Raw genomic sequence first — 22,715 nt, forward strand, 5'->3', positions numbered from 1 at the left:
AAGGGGAAATGGATCCAGGCAATAGGCCACCTCTGAAGCCGAAGCACGTAGCTGGCTTCAGAGACAAATTGCTCGACGGCTGATGTCTTTTTAACCATGTACTTAGTTGGCAAAATGGGGAATGCTGGGAAGGCAGCTAGAGGGAAATTTACTGATGCATGAAATCATAAAAGCCAATAAGATTGAAGATAGATGGCTTTTTTTTTTTAAACTACCATTCATCATAGATTGGTGCATTTACAATTGTACAAAGTTGCTAGACTCTAGTTGTCGATGTTGGTTCTTTAGTCAAATAAGGCAGTATTAGTTTGTTCCTGGTTCACTGCACATGGTTCTTGTTGCTGTGGAGCTCCGTATGCAGCTCAGGTACACGGTTCTTCACACCCATGTTCATATGTTCATATGTTTCACCACTATTAAGGAAAGGTGTCCGCCCAGTAATTCAGGGGGTGTAAATGAACACAAGAAACCAGGTTACTCTGAGAACTCATTTAAGCAGGATATCATCGTTCATAACATTTTCATGCACTAAGAGAGAAGATGTCGAAATAGCACAGCTTTTTCTTGTGAACATATTTATATATTGTGTGAAATTTGCTGTACCACTTACAGAAACCAGGTTTCATTTTGGCAGATGCACTTATTTGTTGTCTTGCCCAGAGATGTGAAGATGTATACCACTCTCTTGTATGGTAAATACTGTATGAAGATACAGAGTGAAACAAAGGACCTGAACAAGTTGGGTTAGTGGTCCCAGTGCGAGCCGAGCACCTCACGGATATGCAAAAAAGCACCAGGACTCATAACAAATTAATATTGGGGGAAAGCGTATGGGCAGGTCGGCTGCGCTAGGCCCAGTTACATTACTGAGTCCATAGAGGACTTTGTTACCTGGCGATGTCGTCAGTGGTGGAGGAGCCCGGCTGTCAACAGATGATTCTTAACTGAGCCGATGTGAGAGAAACAGCTTGGTGCTCACTTGCTTTGTTCATGTTGCTTTTAAAGTGAGCCGCCGTAATAAGAAACAATTAAAAAATGCTCGTAGGCAGATACAAAATAAAAATAAACTTTGCACAGAGACAAGCTATTGTCTTCCAAGCTTAAGCTAAGCTAATCGCCTCCTGGCTGTAGCTTTACATTCACAATATAGACATCAACCTAGTTCCCAAAATGTTGAACTATTCCTTTAAGAAATCAGACAACTGCATAGAGTGATGCTAAGCTGGTGATGTATCTGCAGGTACACTGACTTAAACAGCTGCCGTACAACGACTACATCAAATAAAGCAGCAGACAAAACCTTGGTTACATGATTGTGTGATTATGATGAACATCATAGGGTTAAATTACCAAATCATACTACAGCCACAATTAGAAAAGACTTCTGGTGACGGTTGATGCCCTTAGCCTCCAGCCACAGCCCTATAAAGCTGATTTGGTCTTATCCAGGAAGCGTCTGATTCGAAAAGGTGAAAGGTCATAGGAGGGCACTTCTCCCAGGGTGAGTTCACACAGGAGCTTTCCAATGATTGGTCCAAACTTGAAGCCATGACCTGGAGGAGAGAAGTCATTACATGGAGCACACAGGTGGATCATCAAACCAGATGAATCAACATCCTAATGCAAATCCAAGCCCCGTACCTTGTATACCCTATAAATAGTCTGCATCTCTGGGCCTTTGTCTGAGTCAGGCAATGGGTTTGAGCCCCACATGAGTTCATACATAAAAGAAGAGTAAAGCTGTTGCGATGCCTGTCACTGAGCATCTATTCACTTTAGTGAACCGGGACCAAATGCTAAATTAAGGGGGATTTGTTCTTCCTCTGCGTAATGGCTTCGTGTGCTCAAGCCCAGGAGTGAGAGGAGAGTGTGTGTGTTTCCAACATGCAGCAGTCTGATTGTCCTTGTTGCTCAGGTCTGGAAGGCAAATTGTGAATGTCAACAGGGCTCGAGGAATGCAGCACATTGCCATCTGACAAAGGTCTCGGAGCTCCCGTGGATCCCGCCTGTCTTTGAAGTCATAAAAGCTTGGCTCCGACAGTTTGGCCACGTGAATTTTCATCTCGCCAGAGAAGGAAAATGGAAAACCTCAATCGATGGCCAAGCCCACAGGGTGACTTTGTAGCTATGGCAACCCCCCAGTACTTGCTTTAAAGCACTTGTGTCTGGCTTTGATGACAAATGCACGTAGTGAAGGAGGCCGAGGAAGGCAACGCAGTTCCAGTAGAAGAAGCCCTTTGAACCTCTCAGGCTCTGAGCATCTTTACTGGAGAATGAGTACAAAGAGTAAAGTAATAATTAACTGTGACTAATAAACATAATGAGCAAAAAAGATCAGAAAGTCCCCGGAGACAACACTTTAGTCATGTGAGAGTTATCCTAATTACCAGATTCAGAACTCAAAGCCTTTTAATGTCATCATCCAAGTCATAATTAAGACTGGAAAACTTGGAGCGTCATAATATGGTGGTATCTTTGAAAGAAAAAGACAACATGGATGTTGAGTGGACTGGTTATAGTGGGACAGAAGATGAGTGGACTGGTTATAGTGGGACAGAAGATGAGTGGACTGGTTATAGTGGGACAGAAGATGAGTGGACTGGTTATAGTGGGACAGAAGACTGGTTATAGTGGGACAGTAGATGAGTAGACTGGTTATAGTGGGACAGAAGATGAGTGGACTGGTTATAGTGGGACAGAAGATGAGTGGACTGGTTATAGTGGGACAGAAGATGAGTAGACTGGTTATAGTGGGACAGTAGACTGGTTATAGTGGGACAGTAGATGAGTGGACTGGTTATAGTGGGACAGAAGATGAGTGGACTGGTTATAGTGGGACAGAAGATGAGTGGACTGGTTATAGTGGGACAGAAGATGAGTAGACTGGTTATAGTGGGACAGTAGATGAGTAGACTGGTTATAGTGGGACAGTAGACTGGTTATAGTGGGACAGTAGATGAGTAGACTGGTTATAGTGGGACAGTAGATGAGTAGACTGGTTATAGTGGGACAGAAGATGAGTAGACTGGTTATAGTGGGACAGTAGACTGGTTATAGTGGGACAGTAGATGAGTAGACTGGTTATAGTGGGACAGAAGACTGGTTATAGTGGGACAGTAGATGAGTAGACTGGTTATAGTGGGACAGAAGATGAGTAGACTGGTTATAGTGGGACAGTAGACTGGTTATAGTGGGACAGAAGATGAGTAGACTGGTTATAGTGGGACAGTAGACTGGTTATAGTGGGACAGTAGACTGGTTATAGTGGGACAGTAGACTGGTTATAGTGGGACAGAAGATGAGTAGACTGGTTATAGTGGGACAGTAGACTGGTTATAGTGGGACAGTAGATGAGTAGACTGGTTATAGTGGGACAGTAGATGAGTAGACTGGTTATAGTGGGACAGTAGACTGGTTATAGTGGGACAGTAGATGAGTAGACTGGTTATAGTGGGACAGCGTCTCCAGCAAATTAAAAAGGGAGCGCTTTAGTTCATGGTGCCAGACATGGTACATCGTGGACTTACTACAATTAAAATATAATAATATAACGGGTAAAAGCTTCTAAATAAAGGTCTGGTTCTCTCTGGTCATTTGTGTTTTCTTTCTTCCTTGTTAGACCGTGACTTCTTTCTAACCTTTGACCTTTGAGCTGTTTGCATTGTTCATTTCAACAGCAATTATTTCTAGTTGACTCCATTTGCTCAAAAACAGAGATGTTTTTTGTTGTTGTTTTTAAGCATTTCAAATGCAATAAATGATTGTAGACAGAAGTGTGACGTGTCAATAATGTTTGGTGGACATGTTCAAATGTTCCAACCAGCCATTAGTCCAACTGCTGCTGCTTTTAAGACCAAGTGCCTGAACAAACGTGAACATTTCCATCAGCCGCCACAAACTCTGTTTTGTACTAATTTGCAGATGTTGGATGCTAATGCACTAAACTACAATAATGTACATGTAAACGTGACCTGTTAGACAGCAGCATGTATGTAGTGCACCACAATGGCCAAGTACAGCCTCCAGAGCTGTAGATTCTTATAGAACTGTACAGCTTCCTAATAGACTCAATACATCGTCACAGCTGGACGGCTGCAGGCTAAAGATGCCACTATTAGCTGGGGAAGTAAAGGAAGCTTAATTCCAATGCTGCAACTATAAGTTTGACATTTCTACTTCCGCCTTCTACAAACTATAGTTCTGTCACGTGGATATGTTAACAGTGGGATGATGCCTCCTAACACTTATCAATGATGATCCCTGACATACATCTTCTTTGATTTGGTTCACGATGTTTGGTGTATTGTGACGTACCGGAGAAGCCTGCTCCCAACACAATGTTGCTGTGGGCCGGGTGGCGGTCCAGCACAAAATGATGGTCAGGCGTTAGCTGCAAAGAACACAAGGAGCCAGATACAAATGAGAGGGTTTGGAACCACAGGCCAGAGTTGGGATCTCACAGCTTCCACTTCGATAAAAGCACCATAGTTCATGCATATTTAGTCTTAATTCTACCATGAATAGCAAACTGACAGAGCAATTGTAGATTGTCCACAGTACCATTAGAACACTCCTTCTCCATCAAAGTCATTGCAGAAAATGTATTTAACTGGATGAAAGAGTGAACTCTGACAAAGGGGAACATTTGACCACAACTGAAGAGACGCATGTCATTTAACTCTCTGGAGAGTCGCTGGTAATGGAACAAAACACAGTTAATAAGAAAAGAGCAGGACTGTCAGGACTGTCAGGGGCATTGGACAAGGTCACAGAAATGATGTTTTCCTACAGCTTCAGTATGTGGTCGTGGTAAAGGACGGAGCAGCTGTACAAGCCCCACACACACACACACACAGCCACACACACACACACACACAGCCACACACACACACACACACACACACACACAGCCACACAGCCACACAGCCACACACACACTCTCTCCGATTGATTGTACTGGAACTATTTCCTAGATAAATGGAAAGCAGTATTAGGCTCCGACCGGGCTGAAGTTCCACTTTAATTAACAAAATAGAAGCATTTGAAGTGTGAATATCTTTTTAGGCCTTTAAATGAGTATCATTCAATAAGCCTGGCCAGTTTGTTGAATCATGTGATGTTTTCTGATGACCCGTAGATGTCATCAAACTGAAGCTGAACCGTCAACTCTCTGATGTGCGTGGAGTGGAGTGTGTCTACTGACCGTGTACATGCAGCTCTCCACCACAGCAGGTTCAGGGACCAGGCCAGGAAAACAGCGGGCAATGCAGCGCTGGAGGATGTCAATATCAGACCTGTCTGTCTGCTTGTCTCGCTGGTCTGGGTCTGTCTCACTGCCCATATGGTGGCATATCTGCACACAGAATGACATCATCTATATTAGTTTGATATGAAACGCTAACAGCTTGGCAGCCCTGCGTACTACGTTGTTCATAATAGAACACCATCCAACCCTGACTGTGTTTGGTCAGGTGCATTGGCATTTATTGAATTTCTATAGTTTCATGTTTATAAATTCAGCATTTCTTAATTTAGTATTCAGTTCTCACGGGTCTTTGGGTCATTTATGCCAGCACCATTACCATTTGAATCCATCACGGCAAAGAGACTCTGTGGCGCTCCTGAAGCACCTTGAGCTCGAGAGCATTCAGCATCCCACGCCGAGGACGATCATATCATGCAGGGAAGAGACGTCTGTATCACTTTATTAAATGGTAAACATGGAACCAAATGAGCCTCTATTTTACGAGGATCCAAGACACACACACAATTTAGATTCAAATTTCAGAAGTCAACCTGTAGGAATACAGAATATATATCTGTAATTTGGTCAATAATAATTAGATTGTATAGTTGTGTGTGACAAAGTTGAATATCATATCTCCTTTTGGTCCATAACGTGATCAAATCGATGATGCATCCCCAATACGAGGTCTACTTGCAATATATCTTCACAACTTGTGCAGGAGAGTAGCAATACACACAACTAAATACACACCACTCAATACACACAACTCAATACACACAACACATGCCATCTTCAAGTCAAATAATATAATTACATACAAAATAAAAATAGAAAATAAAATTATGAAAGAAGAAAGTTGCTCTTTTAATGATCCCCGTGGGTAAATTCTTCTCTGCATTTGACCCATCCTTAGTTATTAAGGAACAACTGGGGGTTCAGTGCCTTGCTCAAGGACACAACTCTGGGGAGAGCGGGGATGGAACCGGGGACCTTGAGGTTACGGGACAACCACTCCCCCCATGAGCTACAGCCGACCCCCAAAGCATATTCCTAAAGCTATATAAACAATAATCACACAAATTATGAAGGATTTTATAATGAGTACAATAAAACAACTAATAGCATTAGAGTCATCAGGTAATGTAAAACTTAGTAATAAGGAAAGAAAGACATGTTTTATATCTATGTTACTTATTTCGGCTCCTGTACAACAGTGACTCATATACACACAGCAAACTTGCAAAGCTGCTTCAATGTTGTGCTCCTGTCAGCCAGGTCTGACACTTCCAGTCTCACCGGAGACCACAGGCACCGCGAGAAGGAATTAGGAGCTGCAGTAGACAAGTCGATGCTGGAAATTACAATATTCTTCTTGCATCATCGCTTGATTTTTGTCACTCTATGCTTAACGGTCCACATACTGGATCTCAGAATATGACATCAGCATCTGTCCACTCTCTTCTATGCGTCTGCTATTGGGCTGTGAGCTCCTGCAGAGATGTGCCACCAGATGACTTCAACACCACTAATCTGATGCTGAGCTGGGACCAATCACATTTCACACTTTGCAGCAGTATCTTCTTTGAAAGTTGACTGCAATAGTCAAGCCTTCCAGCTCTTCTACCTATCATTATTTTATAATGTTTAACATTATAGATTCTCCATACCATATACAGAGCGTTAATATAGCAGCAAACTACTATTATCAGCACCTTGGGGGGAGTTGTCAGGTGGGGTCAAAACACACGTCACATCTTGTGTGTACTGTATATATATACACATATATACACATATATATACACATATATATATGTATATGTATATATATATATATATATGTATATACGTATACATATATATATATATATGTATATATATACATATATATATATATATATATGTATATATATATATGTGTATATATAGATATATATATATATATATATATATATATGTGTATGTATATATATATATATACATATATATATATATATATATATATATGTGTATATACGTATACATATATATGTATATATATATATATATATATACATATATATATGTATATATATGTATATATATATATATGTGTATGTATATGTATATATATATATATATATATATATATATATATATATATATATATTTAGGTGTGTGAGATGACTGAGATATGAGATATGACTGTTTGTTCTAAACAACAATGGCTGTTTGTGTAGATGATGCAATAACTTCCATTTGAGAACTGGAAAGTATTTATTTATTTAAAAAGACTACAGCACAACACTGAAGACTTCTCTTGATGTAAAAAATGGATATAGCTCTTCTCCCAACTCGCTTTGCTTTGAGTTTGATTGGCAGTCAGATTTGTTTATTTATTCCTAATAATTCCGACTAGTCAGTGATTGGCTGGAATAGTGTTGTGTCGCTCAGTACGATTCATCGGTTTCATTGACTGAGTTTAAGTTTAGCTCAACACTTAACACACACACGTACAAACTCTAACTAACTCATGAATAACGTGCTCATAACTGGTTTCATATGACAACGTTTTATGAGCAACCTTTGTGAGCTGCATAAGATTGGACCGCTCCATCTTCCTCCTGCATGATGGGCAGTGTTTCTGATTGTTATCATTTCTTTATTCTTTTCTAAGTGTTTTTGATACTAACTGTCTTAGTTAATATTAGATAGTGATATGCACAAGTCTTTTTGTAGTTATTCTATAATCAGTTATGTATATGATCCCCGTGTCTCAGTTAAGGAGGTTTTGCTTCACTTCTGTTCTGTTCATTCATCCCTTTAGTTCTCTTGTGTTGACGTTCAGGGACAAAGCATTATGAGCAGCTCGGTCCAGCTAACACTATCTAACCTAACGAGGAAGTCAGACGCAGCAACCCCCTGAATCAAGTGAATGGAGCAGACGTGATAACTGGATACATTAAAGGTTTCATAGTGTTTTTCAGTCAAAGCTACATAAATTACATAAAGTCACGTTCCTGCATTTGAAAAAGTTTTCTGTATGCTGTTAGCAAAATGATTTAATGGGTGTAAGATGACAAATGCTTTGGTGTTCTATATGAAGTCACTTCATTGGTTCCCCAGTGTGTGTCTGTATCTATGTTTACTGGTTTAGAATAATAAAGAAGTCACATTCAAATATAAATGATCAGGAATATATGACATTGTTACCAGAGATTGAGGGTTCTGTACAGAATCAAGAGTGTTCTTCTTGGGGGTTCAGTACTGTACCTTCATCAGGCCCGGGTACTCATTGGACGGGAGGCCGTAGATGTGATCTTTGGATTCCTTGCTCTCAGTCACCAAGACGCAGGGAAAGCGCTGCTTCACGTCATATGATCCTGGAACCTTCTCTTTCCAGTAGCACACGTTGATCTTCACCACCTACAGTAGTGAAACCAGGAAACCATCAGTTCCAGGTCCCAGAGGTCTAGCTGTCACTGAAGACCTTGTGATGGGCCATATGGGTCGAGGGTTTCCCAAGAACTAGCTGCTGTTAAACAGCACACTACTCCAACATATCCTCCAAACAAAAAGAATAAGAAGTAGGCTCCTACACCAACTTACAACCATAGCTGGTTGTCACTATGTTAAAGATCCCTTCCTAATGGATACACTTTGGAATATATTTGAGCCCAGAATGAGGACTGTATTGTTTGTTCCACCTGCCCTGTGTGAGTAGAAAGGATATCCTAAGGCCACGATGACCGGGAGGATTGATCACAACAGGCTAAAGCAGTGTTGCCCGTTCTTTCAAGGTAAACCTTAAAAAATGTGAACTTATCACATTATCCCCGTCCTCCAGAACCTCCACTGGCTCCCCGTCCCACAACGCATTCACTTTAAATGTCATTGAATTATAAAATATTCAAATAACATGCAAAATCACATAACAAACTTCTACCCATATTGGAAGAAAACCAACCTGCTGAGCCACCAAGCAGATGTAAGAGCAGCACACATTTCTCTTTCACTATTTACTGGTTAATGGTTGTGCTACATTCTGGAAAACCGACCTATTTCTTTAGGTTTCTGGTCGAAATAACACCCAAACTAAAAAGGGTGTATCTCTGCAACCACAAAGGCTATTTGAATAATGTTGGTGTTATAATAAAGGCAAACCATGTGTGCTTTTGTTCAGATGTGTAAATATTAATATATTTGTTACTGGTTAAGAGTAAATAAATACTTTCAGGATGAATATTGTTGGCCATGGTATTTAAAAGGTTAATGGTTGTGTTACATTCTTTTACATGAAAGTGATGAGACCAATCAAATCATCACTTGATCTCCTAGTTGAGAACTGTAGATGTCCAATGTGCAAAGACCATAGATTATTTTCATGAATGATATAGTTATTGTACAACTCAATCCTACACTTCTCTGCATGAAGCCGTAACATTAATGAATGCACTGGCACAGAAAAAGCACCTCCAATAAATCCTCCTCATCACTTTTTTTCTGTCTACTCGAAGTGCAATTACCAAAGTAGCTCTGCGGTGGTGAAGGGAGAATTGGGATTTAATGAAATGTGTTACACATGGCTGTACAAATGACGTCCATCTGAGAGGCGATAATAAGGACACATTGTTCAGGAGCTTTCAATGCAATGCACTCATTCCCAGGGACCATAAGAAGTGTTCCGGCCAGTCAATGAGCTCAGAGCCTGTGCTTATGCTACCGGTTCACTCAGGCATGATGTTCTCCAGCCCCCAGCCTGCTGCTAGCCTGAATAATGCAATTCCAATATCAACTCCAATTCTCCACTTTAACAGCTGTCTGCTTGTTTCCCATCACCTTCTCTTTTCAGCCCGTGTGGCATATTGCGAGATGGAAAAGACGGCCTTGCTGACGAAGGCCTCTGCGCCCTTTAAATATGGAGGAGTAATGCTTTTGTTTCTGTGGCACGTTCAGGTGGGCATTTTAATCAGAAACAAGTAGGTTTACACCTACAAGGAACTTAGCGTGGTGGGTGGTGCAACATAGGACGTCAGACATAACAAACAACAACAAGCAACAACAGGAGACAACAAATAAACAATCAACAAAGTGCAGACGAGGCAATACAAAATAAAATGTAAAATGTACAGTGTAAAGAGAGGAAAGCAGGATTAGAGATGGACAACTCTGAGTTGAGTCTGATGTGAAATGTGTGGCTGATTGTGTATCTCGGGCCTTATGTATACACATAGACAGACACACACACACACACACACATACAGATGCACACACCCACACACACACGTAAATCATTTTTTATAAACACATGCCATACTCCATACTGTGGATCATGCTTACACATGTTGTTCTCTAGGGAGCCACATGTGATGAATGGAGTGATCCGTGAGTCATGAATCTAGTTGTAGAACCCGTTTTGGGTCGTTAAACAGCTGATTGAGAGAAGCCTTGATGCAGCCTTAACAACAGCAAATCTACATCAAAACATTCGTTTACAAACTCATGCCGTATAATGCATCATTGAACAAAAATGTGTCTACTCGAACAGCCGCAATTTGGTGCTCACGAACCACGTATTACCATGTTGATTACATTCAGCACATCCCATCCTATAGTTTTGATATGCAGTAAAACAACCACATGCCAACAAAACCAAGCTGTTGGTATCATAACATAAATGTTAACTTCTTGAATGTCTTGAATCCTCTGGAAATTCACGCCTGAGTACAATATTGATATTTACACAGCTATACAAACATGACTTTACGTGGGACACCACAACATTGATTACCTTGAGTGGCAACTGTAGGCCAGTGTGGGCCAGCAGTCTATTAGCCCAGGGGCCAGCGGTGATCACCAGGCTCTTGGCTCGATAAACAGCAGCAGAGGTTGCCACTGTCACCACAGGGCCAGGCTTGATGTCAGTTACCTTCTCGTTGTCTCTGATGACCCCGCCCAGCTTCTCAAACTGCCCCTGGGAAAACAGGACACAACACGGGTCACTGAAAGTGTTCCTGTCAATGTATTTGACCAAATTCACTCATCCGATCAAGAACATTGTGGTGGTCATCAAACTGTTTAGAGCCCCAAACAGACCTGAGGACAGACCTGCATACAGTCATGAGGGAAAAGGTTGTTTTGAAAGAGAGAAGCAAAAAAAGGCATTAAGAACCGGGCCACTCTGAGATACTGAAATAAGACGGATCCATTGTGATATAATACTAAAGACAAGAGTGTATTAAAGAGTCACGGCATGAGCATGCACAATCTATCTGTCACCACAAGCTTTGATTCATAATTGACTGCTGCTTCACAAACAAGTGCCTGAACAATTGAAAATGGCACCTCACTGAAATAACAGAGCAGTGTTTTGTGCCTGACCTGGTGGCCATGACCTGTTCCCTTCCATGACCTGTTCCCTTCCATGACCTGTTCCCTTCCATGACCTGTTCCCTTCCATGACCTGTTCCCTTCCATGACCTGTTCCCTTCCATGGCCTGTTCTCTTCCATGACCTGTTCCCTTCCATGACCTGTTCCCTTCCATGACCTGTTCCCTTCCATGGCCTGTTCTCTTCCATGGCCTGTTCCCTTCCATGACCTGTTCTCTTCCATGACCTGTTCCCTTCCATGACCTGTTCCCTTCCATGGCCTGTTCTCTTCCATGGCCTGTTCCCTTCCATGACCTGTTCTCTTCCATGACCTGTTCCCTTCCATGACCTGTTCTCTTCCATGACCTGTTCCCTTCCATGACCTGTTCTCTTCCATGACCTGTTCCCTTCCATGACCTGTTCTCTTTCATGGCCTGTTCCCTTCCATGACCTGTTCCCTTCCATGGCCTGTTCTCTTCCATGGCCTGTTCCCTTCCATGACCTGTTCCCTTCCATGACCTGTTCCCTTCCATGACCTGTTCTCTTCCATGACCTGTTCCCTTCCATGACCTGTTCCCTTCCATGACCTGTTCTCTTCCATGACCTGTTCTCTTCCATGACCTGTTCCCTTCCATGACCTGTTCCCTTCCATGACCTGTTCCCTTCCATGGCTTGTTCTCTTCCATGACCTGTTCTCTTCCATGACCTGTTCCCTTCCATGACCTGTTCCCTTCCATGACCTGTTCTCTTCCATGACCTGTTCCCTTCCATGACCTGTTCCCTTCCATGACCTGTTCTCTTCCATGACCTGTTCTCTTCCATGGCCTTTTCTCTTCCATGGCCTGTTCTCTTCTGTTCCCTTCCATGGCCTGTTCTCTTCTGTTCTCTTCCATGGCCTGTTCTCTTCCATGGCCTGTTCCCTTCTGTTCTCTTCCATGGCCTGTTCCCTTCCATGACCTGTTCTCTTCCATGGCCTTTTCTCTTCCATGACCTGTTCTCTTCCATGACCTGTTCTCTTCTGTTCCCTTCCATGGCCTGTTCTCTTCTGTTCTCTTCCATGGCCTGTTCTCTTCCATGGCCTGTTCCCTTCTGTTCTCTTCCATGGCCTGTTCCCTTCCATGACCTGTTCTCTTCCATGGCCTTTTCTCTTCCATGACCTGTTCTCTTCCATGACCTGTTCTCTTCTGTTCCCTTCCATGGCCTGTTCTCTTCTGTTCTCTTCCATGGCCTGTTCTCTTCCATGGCCTGTTCCCTTCTGTTCTCTTCCATGGCCTGTTCTCTTCCATGGCCTGTTCCCTTCTGTTCTCTTCCATGGCCTGTTCCCTTCCATGACCTGTTCTCTTCCATGGCCTTTTCTCTTCCATGACCTGTTCTCTTCCATGACCTGTTCTCTTCTGTTCCCTTCCATGGCCTGTTCTCTTCTGTTCTCTTCCATGGCCTGTTCTCTTCCATGGCCTGTTCCCTTCTGTTCTCTTCCATGGCCTGTTCCCTTCTGTTCTCTTCCATGGCCTGTTCTCTTCCATGACCTGTTCTCTTCCATGACCTGTTCTCTTCTGTTCTCTTCCATGGCCTGTTCCCTTCCATGGCCTGTTCTCTTCCATGGCCTGTTCCCTTCCATGACCTGTTCCCTTCCATGACCTGTTCCCTTCCATGACCCGTTCCCTTCCATGACCCGTTCCCTTCCATGACCTGTTCCCTTCCATGACCTGTTCTCTTCCATGACCTGTTCTCTTCCATGGCCTGTTCTCTTCCATGACCTGTTCTCTTCTGTTCTCTTCCATGACCTGTTCTCTTCTGTTCTCTTCCATGACCTGTTCTCTTCTGTTCTCTTCCATGGCCTGTTCTCTTCTGTTCTCTTCCATGGCCTGTTCTCTTCTGTTCTCTTCCATGACCTGTTCTCTTCTGTTCTCTTCCATGGCCTGTTCTCTTCTGTTCTCTTCCATGGCCTGTTCTCTTCTGTTCTCTTCCATGGCCTGTTCTCTTCCATGACCTGTTCTCTTCTGTTCTCTTCCATGGCCTGTTCTCTTCTGTTCTCTTCCATGGCCTGTTCTCTTCTGTTCTCTTCCATGGCCTGTTCTCTTCCATGACCTGTTCCCTTCCATGGCCTGTTCGCTTCCATGACCTGTTCCCTTCTGTTCTCTTCCATGACCTGTTCCCTTCCATGACCTGTTCCCTTCCATGACCTGTTCCCTTCCATGACCTGTTCCCTTCCATGGCCTGTTCCCTTCCATGACCTGTTCCCTTCCATGACCTGTTCTCTTCCATGACCTGTTCCCTTCCATGACCTGTTCCCTTCCATGGCCTGTTCCCTTCCATGACCTGTTCCCTTCCATGACCTGTTCCCTTCCATGACCTGTTCCCTTCCATGGCCTGTTCGCTTCCATGGCCTGTTCTCTTCTGTTCGCTTCCATGGCCTGTTCTCTTCTGTTCCCTTCCATGGCCTGTTCTCTTCTGTTCTCTTCCATGGCCTGTTCCCTTCTGTTCCCTTCCATGGCCTGTTCTCTTCTGTTCTCTTCCATGGCCTGTTCCCTTCCATGGCCTGTTCCCTTCCATGACCTGTTCTCTTCCATGGCCTTTTCTCTTCCATGGCCTGTTCTCTTCTGTTCTCTTCCATGGCCTGTTCTCTTCTGTTCCCTTCCATGACCTGTTCTCTTCCATGGCCTTTTCTCTTCCATGACCTGTTCTCTTCCATGGCCTGTTCTCTTCTGTTCGCTTCCATGGCCTGTTCTCTTCTGTTCCCTTCCATGGCCTGTTCTCTTCTGTTCTCTTCCATGGCCTGTTCCCTTCTGTTCCCTTCCATGGCCTGTTCTCTTCTGTTCTCTTCCATGGCCTGTTCCCTTCCATGGCCTGTTCCCTTCCATGACCTGTTCTCTTCCATGGCCTTTTCTCTTCCATGGCCTGTTCTCTTCTGTTCCCTTCCATGGCCTGTTCTCTTCTGTTCTCTTCCATGGCCTGTTCTCTTCCATGGCCTGTTCCCTTCTGTTCTCTTCCATGGCCTGTTCCCTTCCATGACCTGTTCTCTTCCATGGCCTTTTCTCTTCCATGACCTGTTCTCTTCCATGACCTGTTCTCTTCTGTTCCCTTCCATGGCCTGTTCTCTTCTGTTCTCTTCCATGGCCTGTTCTCTTCCATGGCCTGTTCCCTTCTGTTCTCTTCCATGGCCTGTTCTCTTCCATGACCTGTTCTCTTCCATGACCTGTTCTCTTCTGTTCTCTTCCATGGCCTGTTCCCTTCCATGGCCTGTTCTCTTCCATGGCCTGTTCCCTTCCATGACCTGTTCCCTTCCATGACCTGTTCCCTTCCATGACCCGTTCCCTTCCATGACCCGTTCTCTTCCATGACCTGTTCCCTTCCATGACCTGTTCCCTTCCATGACCTGTTCTCTTCCATGACCTGTTCTCTTCCATGGCCTGTTCTCTTCCATGACCTGTTCTCTTCTGTTCTCTTCCATGACCTGTTCTCTTCTGTTCTCTTCCATGACCTGTTCTCTTCTGTTCTCTTCCATGGCCTGTTCTCTTCTGTTCTCTTCCATGGCCTGTTCTCTTCTGTTCTCTTCCATGACCTGTTCTCTTCTGTTCTCTTCCATGGCCTGTTCTCTTCTGTTCTCTTCCATGGCCTGTTCTCTTCTGTTCTCTTCCATGGCCTGTTCTCTTCCATGACCTGTTCTCTTCTGTTCTCTTCCATGGCCTGTTCTCTTCTGTTCTCTTCCATGGCCTGTTCTCTTCTGTTCTCTTCCATGACCTGTTCTCTTCCATGACCTGTTCCCTTCCATGACCTGTTCCCTTCCATGGCCTGTTCTCTTCTGTTCTCTTCCATGGCCTGTTCTCTTCCATGACCTGTTCCCTTCCATGGCCTGTTCTCTTCTGTTCTCTTCCATGGCCTGTTCCCTTCCATGGCCTGTTCTCTTCCATGGCCTGTTCTCTTCTGTTCTCTTCCATGACCTGTTCTCTTCTGTTCTCTTCCATGACCTGTTCTCTTCTGTTCCCTTCCATGGCCTGTTCTCTTCTGTTCTCTTCCATGGCCTGTTCTCTTCTGTTCTCTTCCATGACCTGTTCTCTTCTGTTCTCTTCCATGACCTGTTCTCTTCTGTTCCCTTCCATGGCCTGTTCTCTTCTGTTCTCTTCCATGGCCTGTTCTCTTCTGTTCTCTTCCATGACCTGTTCTCTTCTGTTCCCTTCCATGGCCTGTTCTCTTCTGTTCTCTTCCATGGCCTGTTCCCTTCCATGGCCTGTTCCCTTCCATGACCTGTTCTCTTCTGTTCTCTTCCATGGCCTGTTCTCTTCTGTTCTCTTCCATGGCCTGTTCTCTTCTGTTCTCTTCCATGGCCTGTTCTCTTCTGTTCTCTTCCATGGCCTGTTCTCTTCTGTTCTCCTCCATGGCCTGTTCCCTTCCATGGCCTGTTCCCTTCCATGGCCTGTTCCCTTCCATGACCTGTTCTCTTCTGTTCTCTTCCATGGCCTGTTCTCTTCTGTTCTCTTCCATGGCCTGTTCTCTTCTGTTCTCTTCAATGACCTGTTCTCTTCCATGGCCTGTTCTCTTCTGTTCTCTTCCATGGCCTTTCTCCAGTAATGTGAATGTTTTGATGAAATATATGCCTGGTGTGAGCTATTATTGGATTCAAACAATAGGCATAAATATATGTTCAATTACCCACATCTTGGTATTTTTCAGTCCTTTTGTATGGTACATATTTATTTATCAAGACACAGCTTTCTGTCATGAACCCTGGAACAGAGATTAAGGAAAATTTATGTTTTATGCTAATTTGCACATTTTGCATTGATACTTTCTGGCAGTTGCCTACAAAATGTATTTCAAAAGGATAGGTATTTTAGCATGTGAAGGATGAGGACCGTGTGCACTTTCATATTAACCCAAAAAACGTAGAAATCGTTGACAAAGTAAGTATTGTTTGAGGTGAATTAACTTTAAAGACTTATAGACTTCAATTGCATGCAGTAATGCATGAAGTCATGAAGTCACTTTAAATTAAACTGCAGCTAATTAAAACATACATTTGTATTGTAGCACTGTTCAACAGTTCATTCAGTTATACATTGTACTCACCAAATAGTGGCTGAGACAACACTCAGAAAAGGTCAGACAGGACGAGAAACAACCATTTATCCAGATTATCGATCTAAATCGCACATGAAATGTTGGTGTTGATCTCGCATTTCTCTGGAAAATTGGGAGTACACAACTATGGTAGGCACAGTTAGTTGTACCAGGGAGTGGGACTCACTGTGGTGGATGTTTACAATAAAACAGTTTGTGTAATAGTTATACCATTTGCCTTTGTTTTCTACATAAATTTAACGCAATGACCCACCTTTGTCTCAAGTTGCACCGTCCTGGGACATCCACATCATGTTCTATGTGGACCACATGATTGGGTCCACTTATGACATGAGATACAGAAGCTAACATAGATAATGCTCTATCAGCAGGATCCGTGCCGTACCTGTACAGTCTTGAGTGCACGGTCAGCATACAGAACTCCAGCGGTTATGTCCACCACCGCGCCATCTCCCACAGCCAGGTTGACATTGGGGATGTGCTGGCAGAAGTTGTCACGGTTCAGGATTGCCATAGGAACCTTGTTTTTCTGCAGGGTGTCCTTAATCTGCTGGTAACTCTGACTGTCCTCTGGTCCCATCACCAGGAGCCCCGTTTGTCTGAGAGGGGAGATCAACAGAGATGAAGGTAGAACCGTAGTAAGAAATGGTCGTGACACATTGAAGCCTCCACAAATCACCAACTGTAAAACATTGCTAGTACTAATGTTAAAGGACATTTAAATCCAGGGGACATCATAGTAATATTAGAAGAATCTAACAGGGCACTGACTACAAGAGGCCAACTTCACACTGGTTGGATACTAGTGGAAGTAGAGCCAGGTAAATACTGGTAATATCCTTACTGCATAAACAAATGGTATGCGTGGAAGGTCAAAGTTGAAATAGGAAGTTCTGACAGATGTTTATAACTGACAAATTATTTTAATATTTACCTCTGTTTTATTTCCTAACTATATTAGGTCAATGTTGTGTGTCATTAGACTACTCACTATCCTGCCCTGAATCTCTGAAAAAGGTAAAAACCAAGAAATGATTCATACAGCAAGTAAGTAATTAAATAAAGTTTATTTATATTGCACTTATCACAGACAAAGGGTCACATGCTTGAAGTTTAGCGAGCTGGTTGGTCTCCTCTGGTTTGATCCATATATATAATTGAGTATCATCTGCATAACAATTAGAGTTTATGGAGTGTTTCCTGATAATATTGCCCAAAGGAAGCATATATAAGGTAAATAAAATTGGTCCAAGTACAGAACCTTGTGTAACTCCGTGATTAACGTTGGTGGTCATTGAGGCTTCATCGTTTACAAATACAAACTGAGATCTCCTGTTACTGTCTGTCACACTGTCAGAGGCTCAGAGATGGATCTTTGAGCAGCAACTTGGAAATATGACTTGTGTGTGATTTTTAACAATAGACAAGACAAGCAATGTGAAGTCTTAGTGGTGGACACCCCTACAGTACAGTTGGTCAACCTTTAAAGCAGGAAGTCAGTCTGTAAACGGTTATGGATCACACAAAATAATAGTATTTATTTTGCTATTAGCCTAATTGTTCTCTTCCAAATGTGTTTGGCTTGCTGGCATTCAGACCTGAAATTGCACTGCACTTAATACAAAAAAAAGAAAATATCTGTGTGTCTGTTGCAAGAAAGTATGCCATGGAAATAGAAATACAATCAAAAGAAGTCAGTTGGAAGGAATGATAATGAACCTTTAAAAGGATCTAAACATTGTCATTTGACAGTAATACAGCAGGACATCGCAGGTCCAGTGTTATTGAGTCCCAGAGTGTGAGGTTGAGAAAAATAGGGTCTGGTTCAGTCTGATAGATGGCTGACTCGCCCTTTGCCAGCAGTGTTTCTAAAGGCTGCTCCGACATCTGTCAGCAGTCATAAGGCACAGACATTCATCAGAACATTTTATGACTGCTTCCCTCTGTGTGGTTGTGTGTTTACGAATGTGTGACGGAGGAAGGAAGAGCCACGCTAGTGTAGGATCATAAATATGATACCTCATCTAGTCCAACATGTCAGACTTGGTGATTGGTGGCCCGAGTTCAGCTTCTAGATGTGCACACATGTTGCCATGTACGTGGAGAACATTTTCAGCTTTTTCTTCTTTTTTTTTAGCTTTGCCCCATTCCTTTTACGATTGGCTCCATCTGTCCCAGAGGCAGCAGCACTAGTGGGAGGCATTGCTCACACCAGCTCCTCCTGGATATTTCTCATGGTGATGAACACCTTTTTTTCAAGCCCGAGGGCACAGGTGGCTTTCAGTGGACTAATCAGTCATGAGCTGCAGACATGTGTATAGAAGGACGGGGAGGCGCACTGTGTTTTGAGGGAACATAATGTGGATGTGGCTTGGTACCTGGACACATGATTAATAAATGTGTTATTCAGTTCTCGGGTACTGAGAACAAACATATATAATATGGCCAGGAAAGTTAAAGTGCCAAAGGACGGTTGCTCACAGTTTGATGCCACTGTCATATTTATAAACACACAACTTCCTCCCCACTCTGCGTATGAAAAGCAGAGGTTTAGTGAGATGAAAAAAGCCCCTGTTCCACATTCAAAGGCATGGGAGCTGTCAGGGGGTGATTCAGTGATGCTGGAGGTAATGAGAAAGTCATGCATTCATGACTCCCGTAGATTGAGTTGCTGCTTTTGTGCGTACATAGCACCTTGAATGTGACAAATCCCTGTGTTCTGGCACAGCTTTTGTTGTGTTCTGTTTAATGGGTTTTCTCTCTGTGTGTTTCTGCTGACTGCTTACCTGTACAGCTTGACACCCGCCTCCCGCTCCAGCTGGGCCCACAGCTCGTAGCACTCCTCCATCATGTGGGTGTAGAAGTCCTGCTCGTAGGCCTTGCGGATGATGCGGGTCTGGCCATGGGAGCTGCCTCGGCTGTGGGGCAGGATGAACTGGAAGGATGAACATAGGAACATCAAATTAAATTACTTTGATTTGGGAATAACATCCAGGAAATGGCAAATGGTATGAGACAGTACCCTCAAAAAAATATTTTTTATGTGCTCTCTTTGTGTTCTCTTATAAATGTCCAGCAACAAGCCCCTTTAATGCATGTTTTTTAGGTTAAAATAAGTATGATTTGTTGTATAACATAACTATGTTTGTTACATAACTTAAGTAGGTAGCGGGGGTTATGTACATCACAAAAGACCTTTGGATTCACATGGGAGACATCCAGTGGTCTCTGGTGAGTCCTGTTTGTTCAACCCATCCACCACATGATTCCTTAGAAGTAGCTGTGCACATTCTGACTCAACATTACGTGGGTTGCATATGAATTCCAGTGCATTACTTTTTGTGGGTAAGTACAAACAGTGAATGAGAACCGTCTGGATAGTTGAACATGTGATTCCAAAACCATGTGCATTCATTTCCTGCTGCAACAGCCTCCACACGTCTGGAACGATTTACCACTAAAGATGTACCAATCAATTCAGTTTGATTGTATGTCTCTGATTACACGTCAAGTACCACATAATGAGTCAGCAGCACGCCGGTAGATTGGTAGGTGACGGTTCGGTCACGTTTCAATGGCACACACACACACATATTACAACACACACAACAAGGTCAAGAAAGTAAGCAAGTAGGCGCTTGATTGGTTCCTGCTGCCACTGTTACAGTGAAGAGTCCCAGTTTAATACTTCATTCTGTTCAACATTGTTCAATGTTTCACCAACAATGTATATGTCTTTGGATGGTGAAACGACCTGCAGTGCCCTTGCAGTCAACATAGCAACATGGCAGATGGTGGCCTACAAGGTGCCACCCAGGGGGGGGGGAGATAATTGGCTCATGGAAGAAACAAGATTATCTTCTAAGATTGTGAATCTTTTTTACAACTACGATTTTTTAAAACTTTTTTCTACAAAATGAAATAGATTGAATGAATGGATAGCATTTGAATATGAAAACATATATTGTGAGATTTACTGGAAATAAAAGGTTCAGCTCCACGCTCAGTGCTGCAGTCTTGAACGTCATGGGAGATTTCTTTCTTTTTTAAATCGCACTAAATACTAGTTTTAAAGTGCTATTCTTTGTCTAATTTTTTTAATTAGCAAGTTTTTGAAAAATAAAATCCTACTGATTTGATTATTTGTATAACTTCATCTTGTCATTCCTTGAATCACTGAGAATTTAGAAATACTAAATACTTTTGCTTGTATGTGTTTACATTAGTGCAAGCAGTTGATACACCTTTTAGATAGACATAAAAACTCCACCACCTTATGATTTGACACACGCCACTCGACTGGAGTAGATCCTGCAATTAGCACCTCTATGTACTGATTTGAATCGTGAATAGTTTGGAATCAAATCATAAACCCAAGAAACAAAACTGAAAAAATTGAATTGTGAAATACTAAAAGATTCACAGCCTAGTGGCCAGGTAATAATCTACATGCTCATTCATACACTAGTGGCACGGCCTTCTGGAGCCAAGACTGAGGACACACAACGAAGACCTTCTGATTGGTGGTTAGCTTTTGGAGTGACAACACACTCCAGAAATGGTGTGTAAACAAATAATAGGGCATATTTTGTGCAAAGTGTGTCTATTAATGACAAGTTGTTGAAGCAGTTTAACACATCCTTAAAACAGCCTCGACTCTGAGGGACCTGAAGCCTTCAGATTCACTGTTCGGCAATTGGTTCATAGTAATTTAATTTGTCAATATTATATGCACCACTAAAGAACATTATATTGAGAGGGGCCTTAAATCAGCATCTGCATTATTAGGTAATGTCGAAGGAACCTTCTTGTTCCTAAAAACCCATGCAGGTTTATATTGTGCACATGGTTTATTTTATTAAATAAAATTGAGCTAAATGAACTTACCACAAACTTGTAACGGATTAACAACTAAATAAACATTCATTTGCAGCTTTACATCCAGGCAGTTACAAAATGAATTTAAGTAAGATAACAAAAGAGCGCATGTTTGGTGGAGTATAGAGCTGCCTGGCAACCCATGAATGCCCAATAATGCCAGCTGCTGCCTGCAGCTGTGTGAGGAACAGCAGCTGATATGAAACACTAACGTTTGGACTCTGACCTCCATGTTACATCCAAGATTTCAGTAAAGAAAAAGCACTTCTGAGTAGGATGGGTCAAAGGTTTCCTCCCCCGAATTCATGTGCATAAACAATTGTTCATGGAAAAAAAATGGATGGTCTGTGCATGGAGTATCATTTCTACCAATGGTCCTGTTGTATAATGAACAATGTCAGTTTATGGGTATTACCTACTTTAATTGGTCTACTTGTGTTGATGCAAATGTATTCTGATCAATATGATATTATGAACTGTGTTGTATAAGTATGCTCCGCGTGGGGACCCACCTGCTCCAGCAGCAGAGTCTTCTGGTTCCTCGTTGCCAGCTGATAGGCCGTGAAGGAGCCCTGGACCCCGGCCCCGATCACGATGCAGTCGTACTCCCCGTGGGTCGACATCCCGTCCACGTTCAGCGCTGACGGCACAGCACGCGCGCATATAGGCTCCTTCTCAATATGCGGAAACGCCCCTTCACGCGCAGGGAGGTCGCACGCATGCGCAGGCTGTTCGTGCCACTGAGTTATTCCTGCAAGAGGCTCGGAGTGCCCCACAAACAAGCTCCATCAGAGAAGCCCTGGTTTAGGGCGAGCTGTACACGGTTAGGAGCCCTGCGGAGCTCCGGGTCTGCGCCACTGTGAGCGGACACGCGCACCTGACAGTCCTCCAATAGGGCGAAGAACGCCCAGGCCGCAGTCTAAAGTCCAACATGCATCTAAAAAAAGAGTTCATGGAGGACCAGATATGTTGTCTTTAGGCCTGTTATGGTTTTACTGGACTAAGTGCACTTAGTCTACTAAGTGGACTTCAGAGTCAGAGTTATTCAACAATCTTTTTCCCGATGAAAACAAGTGGTTTATCAACTTAATTTGTATTTTATTATAGTAATGTATTGCTAATAATGAAAGTCGTTTTTTAAAGTAAAAAGTAGTTTAAACGAAAA

At 42.9% G+C, this 22,715-nt stretch overlaps 1 protein-coding gene across 1 annotated transcript; it reads right to left on the reverse strand.

Moving 5' to 3' along the window:
• Positions 1 to 476: 476 nt before the first annotated feature.
• Positions 477 to 22,411, reverse strand: pipox (pipecolic acid oxidase). Its single transcript, XM_034528947.1, has 8 exons — positions 22,063 to 22,411; positions 19,459 to 19,607; positions 17,058 to 17,271; positions 11,016 to 11,198; positions 8,498 to 8,650; positions 5,204 to 5,353; positions 4,315 to 4,390; positions 477 to 1,553 (listed from the first exon to the last, which is right to left on the reverse strand). Exons 1-8 carry the CDS (start codon positions 22,171 to 22,173, stop codon positions 1,423 to 1,425), a joined length of 1,167 nt encoding a protein of 388 aa, XP_034384838.1. The 5' UTR covers positions 22,174 to 22,411; the 3' UTR covers positions 477 to 1,422.
• Positions 22,412 to 22,715: the final 304 nt, after the last annotated feature.

Source organism: Cyclopterus lumpus, chromosome 25 (assembly GCF_009769545.1).
Source record: "Cyclopterus lumpus isolate fCycLum1 chromosome 25, fCycLum1.pri, whole genome shotgun sequence".
Lineage (NCBI taxonomy): Eukaryota > Metazoa > Chordata > Actinopteri > Perciformes > Cyclopteridae > Cyclopterus > Cyclopterus lumpus.